General features: G+C 51.8%; 1 protein-coding gene across 3 annotated transcripts in view; it reads right to left on the bottom strand.

The window, feature by feature from the left end:
* Positions 1-1,469: 1,469 nt before the first annotated feature.
* ATP2A3 (ATPase sarcoplasmic/endoplasmic reticulum Ca2+ transporting 3) overlaps positions 1,470-11,034 on the bottom strand; it is a 59,333-nt gene continuing 49,768 nt past the window's right edge. For 2 of the 3 annotated variants that reach the window (XM_072882319.1, XM_072882320.1), the window contains exon 21: positions 1,470-6,407. In XM_072882319.1, coding sequence (XP_072738420.1) covers positions 6,388-6,407 — 20 coding nt within the window. In that variant the 3' untranslated portion in view covers positions 1,470-6,387. Of the gene's footprint in view, positions 6,408-10,710; positions 10,784-11,034 lie in introns of all 3 variants that reach the window. The other variant, XM_072882317.1, reaches the window with a different exon arrangement.

Here is an 11,034-nt window from a genome sequence, read left to right as displayed (position 1 = left end):
ATGCTGGGGGTACCGAAGGGCGTCAGTGGCCCCTATTCCCATCGCAGCCGCTGGGTGTGCGGCATGCACACCCCGTGGGGCAGGGAACACTTGCCGTGGGGTACAGGGACCCTTGGGCAGTTTTTTTTTGGGGGTAACACCTGTTTTCTGAATCATGCCTCTGAAAGACGAGCATAGCCCCAGTGGTGATGGTCCCCAGCGGTCCAGGGACCCATGCAACAGCAGGTGGGGAATTTGGGGGATTTTGCCCTCACCGCTACGTGCTGAGACAGCGCTGCATCCTCAGGAGCGGCTGGTACAGGGGACCAGCTCGAGGGTCACCTCCAGCCACAGCAGTGGTGGCCCTCATGTGCCGACGCTGGAGATCAGGTCTGCATTTGGAAAGAGAAGGCCAAGCAATGGCCCTTTCCAAAAACCAGTGTTACCTGGGTGTCCCACGTCCCTCTTTGTAACCCCCTTTGGGTTACAAAGGTTTTGGGTTACCCTGTGCAGCACCTTTCTCCTGCTCGTAGCATTGGGAAGGGGCACATGGGGCCATATCCCAGCAAAAACACACCACGGGCAGATCTTACCATAAACCAGATTTGCTCCATAACATGACCCACAGCTGCAGCAGGATTTTCCGCTCAAAACATGACCATGGGCAGAGCTCCGGGCGATGTGGAGATGGAAACGCATGGCCCCGAGGCCCTGTGCCACCTCCAGAGGAGGCCAAGTTATTTAATTATTATTTATTTAATAATTATTTCTTGCGGAGGTCATTGCAGGGCTTATTTAAGCCTCCTCTCTCAGCTGGGGGGAGATAAGGTGAGGTCTATTCTGGATACAGTCAAAATTAGCACTGTTATTTGTATTCTTGTGCCCCGAGAGCAAATTAGCTGGTACTTTAAAAAATTCCCAACAGTCATATCATGCCAGTCCTTTCATTTCGCCTTTGTTGTCCCATGCCAGAGACAAGCTCAGCTCCATTTCTAGTTTGGCTGCTCTGAAAACCCACAAGAAATCCTGATCTGGTGAGCACAGCTCCTTTTACGGCTGAAGAATGCCCTCAGGCACTCCCGTACAGCTCCATGGGCTCCCAAATGTCCCCCAAATCGGCCACAAACAGGGTAAGAAACGCAAAAAAAATTAATAAAACAACAACCAAAAAAACACCAACAAAAAACCCCCAGAGTCATCCAGTAAAATTGCTTTTATTTCTGTAATTTCGTAAGTATAAAACAAATCAGCCCAATATTGTGTGAACAGAGTGGATCGTATGGATGTGACCACGAGGAGCCTTCCCACGTCTTCACGACACACCTGGCTATTTACAGTTGGACAAAGGACACGATTTAGGAAGCGGTAATTTAGTGGAAAAATATCTCTCATATAATAAAATAGGAAACCTTGTTTCTTTCAATTCTACCCCTCAAATAACACCCTCCCACCCCCCCCACCCCCCAAGATATAATGATTTACCTTTCGCTACGAAGCACAAACTCAGATTTCTAGATTTGGTTGTTCGGGCATCTCATATATAAAAAAAATCAGCATATTCCCAAATAGATTGAAGCCGCTGAGGGCACCCGCCGGCAGCGCAGCGGTCACCCTCCTCTTGGTCCCAAGCACCTGGATCGACCCAGCAGCATCCCCAGCTCGGACACCAGCCGGCGGCGCCCATGTCCCCATCGCTGCAGGTGCACACAGATTTAAGATCATTTAATGCCCCACTCATACCGAAAGCTGAATGGCACCAAGAGGACAGGTCCAGGGAGCACAATTTACCCTCTGTGTCCCCTTCCTCACTGCAGCCCTGCGATCCCTAACCCAAACTGTGCCATGCAAGCTCTGCACGGGGTGAAGCCCTTCTCCTTCATCCCAAAAACCGGACCCCCCGGGCGGTCTTCCCAGGGGGGGGAATCACAATAAGTCTTAGGAGCTGGTACTGGGGACTCCTGTGTGTTTGAGTTTCAGGAGCAATACGATGCCAAGGTCCTCGTGAACATCTCCCACCAACCGGGACAGCGTTAGCCTGAGCCCCTGCACAACGGTTATTTGATGAGTTTTGGCGGAGCAGGACCCTGACTGGGAAGCAGCGCTATCAACCTCATGTACAAAAGAGAGACCAAAAATTGCTGCTGAGTTTTCCTATTGCTCCTCTGGCTACCTCTGCCATCCATACGTGAGCAGAGACTCCAGTTCAATCCCAGATTTGATGCTCTTACAGGAACAAAGTCCCGCAGCCCCTCCAGTAAAGCCTGTCCCTCCTGCTCCTGACCTCCAGCGCCTGGTGGTACCATCCAGCCTTGTTTGAGCTGAGCATCAGAAACACATGTACAACGTCTTCACAGTGCCAAAGTCTCAAACACACAAATCAAAAACCTCATTCCAGACCCTGAGCCGTACGGTGGCCACATGACCGAAATAAAACACAGGATGCAGTACTGCTTTGCTCTGAAGAGCATCTCTCCTTTTCCTTTTCCAACATGCCTCCCGACGGGATCACACATCGCAGGGGGAAGAGCTCATCCAGCAACTGGCCACGATGACACCATGTCCCAAAACAGCACAACAGACTTGTCACAGCTGCTGCCCAAAGCTGACCCCCCGGGTGCTCGCTCCAGGGACGCGGGACCCTCGCCTCCCGCCTTGGCTGTAACTCGGCCCGGCGCCTGGCCCCTGAGAAAGGAGTATAAAGTGCTCGTGGACAGCCCCGCGCCGCCATCCCAGCGCGTCCTCCACCGGGCATCTGGCATCGCTGCTTCCCTGTGCGGGGGAGCATCTCTAACAGCAGCCCACGGATGCTAAAGGTCTTGCTGGAAAGACCTAAGTTTTACTTAAAAACTTTGAATATGCCAGGCAGCACCATCAATATAAAACTAAAAAGGAAATAATTCCTAAACTCTGCTGTCAAAAAAGCAAGGATCCCAGAGGCTTTGCCCCTAAGCTGCCTTTTTTAACAAGCTCTTGGGCAAAACAGCCACCCAGTGTCCCTCTCCCTTGTATTGCACACCGTTGGATGCCTTGGTAAGACACAAGACCCGATCCCAAAGCAATGGTCTCGGCTCTGGGATCTCCAAGTTTGCACAAGAACATGCTCCAGCCTGTAAAAGCGCCCAGCACGCTGCTGGTGGCATACACGCAATAAATAACTACTCCGTGATTTATCCTGACCCTTCACCAAAGCATAAAGGAAAAATAATTAGATCTACAGGTATTTTTCTACTTCATTAAAATATTTGCACTATAAGCCTCTGTAATCAAAAAGCATGGCGTGAAACCTGTATTCCAAGTAATTAAAGGATGGGGGGAAAGAGAGAGACGTGGTCAAGCGTTCAGAAGGGGAAATGGGGATGTGTCAAAATGGTCCCTCCTAGCAAGGGGGATGCCTGCTCCAGGTAGCCTTAGTGCAGGTTTCCTGCACTATTTTCTAGGTAGATCTAGAGGCTTACAATAAAAAAAGCAAATGCAATTTTCTGCTGCTGGAAAGAACAAGCCTTTGGCTGGAACACAGCTCTGGCTTCTTGCCCACGATGGCTTGGGTTTTGGTAACGCGCAACTGCAACCCACCGACTGCACAAACAGACCGACATTGCCCGGGCTTGCGGCAGCGTGGCATCTCCATCACCGATAAAATAACAGCAACTTGGCATCTCTATCAACAATAAAATAACAAACTCGGCATCTCTTCACAGAGCCTTTCTGTTAGTGGGTTCAGAAGGATGCCTGGTACAACCACCCCCGGCTCTCCGGCCTCAGGTGAGACTAAGCAAAAATTACCAGCAGGAATTTAATAGCGAGTTAAAATTTCATGATTTCATCTCTGCTCTGAAACAGAGCTCTTCTTTATTTTTTTTTCCTTTTATGTCTCCTTACATTAGAGACTCCCATCCATTATTCAGTACTCATTAGTGGGACCTTTCCACAAGAAACTCCTCCACACACATACATATTTGGGTAAAATTAATAACCCTACACCAGACCTTAATGGTAAAATTAATAATCCTACACCAGACCTTAAGCCCAGGGAAACCAGTTTAACTCAGGTGGTGCAATTTGGAGTGGATGGACCAAGCAGGTCTCCACAGGCGTGATGGTCCAAGGCCACCATGCCCCAGGGAGATGCCATCGGGCAGCTGAAAGCCCCGCTGGACCCTCCGAACTGGGCTGGGATGCTCTGAATCGGGTCCAGCCTCTCCCAAACTGGTTTTTGGCCTCAGGGAAACAGAGAAGCAATTTCCTCTGAAGTCACTCAGCTGGTACTGGATTAAATTCCCACTGGTTCTTTCCCTGCACAGAGTGCTGGAGATGATCTGTACTAAAACAAGGTGAAAACCACACTTTTGGGGAAGGGCAAATCACACGTCTACAGTGTGAGTCTTACTGAAGCCTTAGTTTGAAGGCTTAAGCAGTACCTGGGTCATGCCCTGGTCCTCTGCGCCAGGGTGAGTCTCATCCACGGTGAAAATCTTTAAAGAGGAATTGGTTGCCCCATGGGATCACCAATTAAATCAATTAGACGTAACACATTTGAAAAATAAAACTTCTTCAAGACAAAGTATAATAATATTAAAAAAAAATCAGCAACAATCTTCTAACCACAGAGTATCTATAAAGATCTTTTTAAAGAGCTCCATATTAAAATTCCTTGAATACATTATATATTAAATACAGTAACAACATTTCATGCAAGGTTTTCTGTACAATTAAATCAGCTCAGTAGTATAACAATTCTGTACATTCCCATTGGTCTGGGGGCTCTGCTCATCTTCAATGCTGGTGATGGAGAAAAGAAAGGAAGGATGGTATTTGGCACCTACGGCACAGAGGAAGAGTAGCTCTTGCCCAGGTGAGAGAGAAACAGAAAAGCACTGGAGGCTTTTAAGAGGCAAAAAATAAAAGAAAAAACCCAACAGCAAAGGAGCAAAATGCTATCCAAAACCCTGGCTCTAGTGCTGTTGCTGGAATTTAAGAGAAAGGCAAGAGATAGGGTCTGGCTAACTAAATATCATCAGGACGGATCATAGGGGAACATGAGGAAAACAGGAGGGAGGATTTGGAGAGCTGGAGAAGAAATCACCCGCTATCAGCTCCTCAGCTGATGCAGCTCAATGGAGAAAGATCAATTTACTGGATCCCAAAATCCACCCCTGATCCACAAACTCTCGCTGCAGCCTCGTCACTCCTGCTGCAGAAAAATCCCAAGAGGATAAAATAAAGTTGGTGCCTTGTAAAAAGGGATGGCACAACAAACACCGCTCACGGAGAAGGACTACGTTATGTACAAGCATACATTCATTCCCGTCTTGAAGGCAGATCACCGGTGTCAAGGATGCACTGTGCAAGACAGCGATGTCCTCCAAGGCAGAGGACATGAACTTGTGGACGCGGTCCTAAGGACTTAAGCTCTACTCCTGCTAGGGAAATAGTTAAAAATCAACTGAGTACAGAAAGCGTGACCAGGAGTGAGCGGTAGACATGAGGAATGCAAAGTCGGTCATCCCCATGCTTTGCTTTAAATGGTTGCCCCTACGAGGAAGATGGCTCCAGCTTAAATAGTGCAGATGGGATCTAACAAGACATCGGACAGAGGAGAACAGACAAGACTACTTCGCACTTTGGTGTCGGATGAGCCTGAGAAGGTGCAGGGCTTTCCACAACACAGGGATCAAACAGGACAGTGTAATAAATAGGGAGAACTTCACCTTCCACCGCATGCACCCGGCCTCGACGTATTAACACACGTCCGCGAGATCCACACCACCAGTGGTCACACCTTGAAGCTATTTTCAGCTGCTGCAGCCTGCAGGCACAGCGGCTACCGGAGCAGAGCGCAGTAGCCGCAGCGATGTGCCCACCAACATCGCAGACATCATCGAGGGCTGGCAGCCCCAACCCACGGCACCCTCGCCTCCCTCCCCTGCCCTCGCCCACCACCAAGCCTTGCCCGGCCCTGCGAGCTGCCCTTGCGCATCCCGCCCCGCTGGGGGATGCAGCCTCCCGCCCGCACTCAGTGTATTGCCTCAAATCCCGACTCCCCCGCCTTGATCTCCCGTGAAGGACACCTTGCCTGAGCTCAACCCATCAGGGTGAAAATTGGAAAGAGGGTCTCAAATTTTGCAGGAACAAATCACCAAAGAACGACGTTACGACGACCCAGGTCCACACAGCTCCATCCCCAAACCCTGCTCCAGCTGTCCAGTAATTGCACTCTTATGTACAGGAAAAAGAAAGCTACGAAACAAAACAAAATCAGTATTTTTCTTTTCGACGATTCACCCGCATTTGTCTGATAGTCGGACACATGCATGTCCTGCTGGCTTCTAGCGATGGTCACGCATGCAAGACTTCAGTCCGAGTTACAAGTTAGGGATCTTTTAGTTAGGAGCGTTTCCTTCGCATCATTCATTTCTTGTCCTCTTCTCCTGAAACAAAGCAAAAAAAGAGAAGAAAAAGTATTGGTGAAGATTCAAAAGCAAACCAGCTCCCTGTTTTTGTTATCAAGACAGGTTGCTCCTGGGTTGAGCCCAGAAGGGACCTGGGATCCCGTCTGCACAGAGCTGGCCTGACTGCAGCCATGGCAGCTCAGGCTGCACGAGGAGGAGGATGCCGGTCCCCGGGCGAGGAAGGGCTCAGCACGCTCAGCCTGCAGGAGGTAGGAAAAGGGATGAGTCAGAGCCGTGCAGGCAGGAACAGCAGGAAGGCGAGCAGGCAGGGATCCCTCGTTACCGCTCCTAAGGAAAGCATCAGGGAGCACCCAGGGAAAGCAGTGGTGCAGGGAGGAGGAAGCTCGCTGCACCCCACCGCCCATCCCAAAGCCCCGTCCCTGCCACAGACAGATGGATGGATATTGCTCCATGAGCTGACACCGCTTACACACACTATATATACCTTTACATCCACATATACCTCCAGAACAACTAGCAAGGACCAATCCACCCATTGCAGTCGCTGTCCCAGCCCCAGGGCTGCCCTCCTCCCTTCTCCCCACCCTACTGATGGATGGAGTCGGACATGGAAGGTAACAGGCAACACGCGGCCTGAAGGAAAATTACGGTGTTCAGCCTGAACTCGGTGTGAGCAGCCTTGAAATCTCTGCCAGAGCTTGACTCACACCAACTAGATCCCAAATTTTCAAGGAGTTGACAGCAGCGTCCCCGGGCCCCCCGAGGCAGCAGCTACTCTTCAGCCCGGGGGTGGGAGAGACCCTGCTGGCAGCTCCGTCTGCCCAGAACAGGATTTTTTCTAAAAAAAAAAACAAAACCACAAGGCAGCACTTTCTGAGAAGAGTCAGAAAAATCACTTATCATGAATCTTACAACCCTATTTCTCTCTTTCATCGCTGCACACATCACCAAACGCATCTCGCAGAGGACTGCTGTTCCTGTGCTCTTGATAAATAGGGGTCCTGCCTGGGGTTACCAGCGAGGCTCAGCGCCTGCGCTGCCAACCCTGGTGCCGACAAGCTTCCAGGGGAATTAATAAATAACAGAGGAGAGAGAGAGAGAGAGGAAGAAAAAACTTTTTCGCAACTTCTGCCAAAATTTCTTTCCAGCGCTGGCTGGAGAGCCCGGCCCTCGTGTCCCGAGATAAAACCGATTGCTGCAACGGCAGCATCCCTCTGGATGACGTCCACGCCACAGGCTTCAGAGCAAAGCAGGGATGCTGGTGACCACGCTGTATTATATCTCATTGCAACGATCAAAATTCATCTCCTCCGCGTTGCAGGGGTGTCCCTTCAGCAGCTCCGGCCGCTAAGCAGTCCCCGCGAGTAACGACGGTGGTTATTTGCCAGCCACGGCGCTTCCCCTAAAAGCTTTACCCTGTTGGTTGTGCCAACAGGGGGGCAGCTGTGCTGCACGGCGGGCAGGGACAGGAAGGGGACACTGCTGCAGTGCCGACAGCGAGCGTTTAACCACAGCAGATGTTCTCCAAAATGCTACTGTCAGGCCTGTAAGTAAGCCCCCCGGCACAGAGCGAGTCGGGTGTTTCTATGAGAACCGCAGCCAGTCGAGGGTCCGGCGCCCACTGCGCTTTAATAGGATGCAGGTCCCTACGTGCCAGTGTCTGGCTCTCCTCTCCGCACACCGGTGACAGGAGCAGGGGGAATGTGGGGATCTCTCTGCAGGAATGCTGGGGCGGTCACGATCCATCTGGATCCTGCCTCACACCAAGTTTCTCAGGGTTGCCACAGCCCTTCAACTCTTGCAAACCTGCAACCGAACAACGCAACCGCATCTCCTACAAGATCTGCTCCCCACCAGGACAGCCGAGGCTTTTTGGGAGGTTTTTCCTTATTGCTTTTGACTTTCCTCTTAACGGGTTCCTGTAAAAGGTGATGCTGGAGGGATGCAGGCTCCAGCCGCCAGCCCAGATCACTCCCTCCGCCCACGGAAACGCTGCAGCCCTCGTAGTTCTGAAAATTGCACATCTCCGCCATTGCACCAGGGCACCCCGAGCTTCAGCCGAGACCCCGGACCCCAGGAGAAAACCAAAAGGGAAATCCTCCTCCCATCCCTTTGCAATACCAGGGCAGCAGCACCGAGAGCTTCCCTCTGCTCTCCTCTGCTCTTCCATTGCTAAAGCATGGCACATGCACACACATCAAAAAAAAAAACGGGGCGGGGGGGGGAGCAAGGCAGAGCTGTAGAACCCTGTCTGGAGAGATTCCGGCACCAAAAGGTGCGGTGCTGCTCTCCTTCAGAGCATCCCACAGCTCAAGCAAACGACTTGGCCCGTGGGGACGCATTCCTCCCCCGGCGCCAGCGCCCAGCCAAGGTAGCTCGGCGCAGAGATTACCCTACAAGGGCAGCCACGGCCGCGGGCGCTCGCTCCCGGCTCTCTGACACGCCAGGGAGAGGGAGGCCTGCCTCCTCCACGGGGAAAGCGGGCGGCTGAGCAGCCCCTGTGCTCCCGGGGGGGCTTCGGGGGCTGCCTTCGCCCCCAGCTGTGGGCGCGCGGGGGAGATGAGGGCGAGCAGCTTCCTTTTCGCAGAGTGCTGGAGGTTTTTTGTGATGGGACACGGAGATTTTGGTCCCTGCAGATCTGGGGCTGTCTCGGAGGGATGCAGAGCCCCGGCCGGCCCTAGCAGGGAGCGTGATGCAGTTGTCACTGCACAGCCACCTCTGCCAGCTGCTCTCCTGTGGGAGGACGTTAAAGCATAAAGCTGACACCGACTTTGCAGATAAGAGGCCAAATCTGCCTTGGTGGTGGAGATGCTCACCCAAGGGTGCAATCTCACCCGCACATCAGCTGCGGTGGCAGGAGGCTGCAGAGCGTGGTACCCAGGGAGCGGACGGGTACCCGGAGCAGACAGGTACCCAGCGGTGTGGCCACCACATTGCAGCTCCTGCAAAATGGCCCAGGGGCTGCCGTCCTCACCGCATGTAAGGACAAACGGCTGCATAAAGGCTAATCTGCCACAAAACACGCCAAGACAATTCTTGTGCACCAAAACTTTTGATTTTCAGTGACGCTGCTGCTGCGTAGCTGTGTTGCACAAAGCACTCGCTTCTTGACTTGCCCCTGCTTTTACCACGGCACAGGTGAGAAATGGCAAAGCCCGAGCACCCAGGCAGGGCCTGCTGCTTAACGTGCTGAAAACAAACACCACGGTGGCAACACCGACACCTGCGATGGGTTTGCTTTGAGATGGTGAGGATGAGGAGTCCCAGGGATGGTGCAGGAAGGCTGGATAGGAGCAGGGTGGCCGCAGCAGCGGGCTGATGGTGCACAGAGAGGTACGAGCACCGGGGTTATCTCAGTGTCCTGTCTGGATTTTGTACCTTTTGAGAACCACTCAGAAAGAAGACTTCTGCAAGGTCTTGGCACAGATGCCTGGAAACCTTCCTCCTGCATGCCACAGGGCTCAGAACGCAATGCACTTAAATGTACAGGGGATGGCAAATATTAAAAATACTAGGGCAAGAGGTCCTTGAGGGTGGCCAGCCCTTGGGAGCCTGCCAGCGTGTATCTAAGGGTGTGATGAACACCTGAGAGGGTCTTGCAGAATATCTCCACGTTCCTGGCCAGAACATCTGCAGGTCCCACCAAGCCAACCTAGCTCAGCCGTGCGCTTGCATTGCATCCCAAAACTGAGAGAGCAGAAACCTCAGAGGGGCCAGAGATGGATGAAGGCAGCAATACACACAAGGCATACAAGATGAGAGGTTAGGAGTGACTGGGATGATGGGGAGAGGAAGGTAAAGCACTGAGACTACAGTGAAAACGGAAGAGTCTCAGCTTTCTGCCGCTTCAAGGACAAGGAAAATGCAGTATAATGGAAACACGACTTATCTAAATCTGATCAAAGGAGAAACTCTTCCATGCAAAACCTGAATCGGCAGAACTCACAGCTATACATTTGCATCCCCCAACTGAATACCCTTGGCCTCAGATTTTGGCCCCATGCTGGAGACCATCCCCAAGCACTGCCTTGCAGAGACCAAGCAGTAGCCTGGCCTCTGACCAAAACTACCATGCAAATGGCTGCTTCACGGGCTTTTTAGACCTTTTTAGACCTTATTAGACCTTTTTAGACCTCACAGAGGTCAGTGTGGGAAAGGAGACCCTGTCTGGGCACGGCGTCCCTGGGCTCTGTTATCGGCTGGTTTTCCAAGCCACATTCACCCGGAGACAGTCTGAGCAGGTCCCCACCACACAGGAGCAAGACTTTGGAGGAAGCACGGGAATATGATATTCAGGGATGAGACACGTAAGAAAGCCAACCCTTGCTCTGGAGTCCTGCAGGTTTTCAACTGGTGCTCCCCGCTCCACATGTGTCTTACCGTCCTGAGAATGCCTGGTAAAAAAAATCACAATACCACATTTAAAAGTGGCTTTTGGAGGTTTTTTCTTTGCTTTTCAAAGCCCAGAGGAATTAGGAAAATGCAGGATTTCAATTATGTCTTTCAAATGTGATGATTTAAGCATGATTTTGCCCCGTAGCCATGATTGAATAGCTGCGTGGGAAACCCTTGCTGGATGAGACACAGAGCGACCCGTGAGCATCAGCAACATCGTGACCGTGGGGATGAGGGTGGCTCAGAGGAC

Source organism: Ciconia boyciana, chromosome 17, assembly GCF_034638445.1.
Source record: "Ciconia boyciana chromosome 17, ASM3463844v1, whole genome shotgun sequence".
Taxonomy (NCBI): Eukaryota; Metazoa; Chordata; class Aves; order Ciconiiformes; family Ciconiidae; genus Ciconia; species Ciconia boyciana.
The sequence above is the reverse complement of the archived record's forward strand: the minus strand, read 5'-3'. Positions and strand labels throughout refer to the sequence as shown.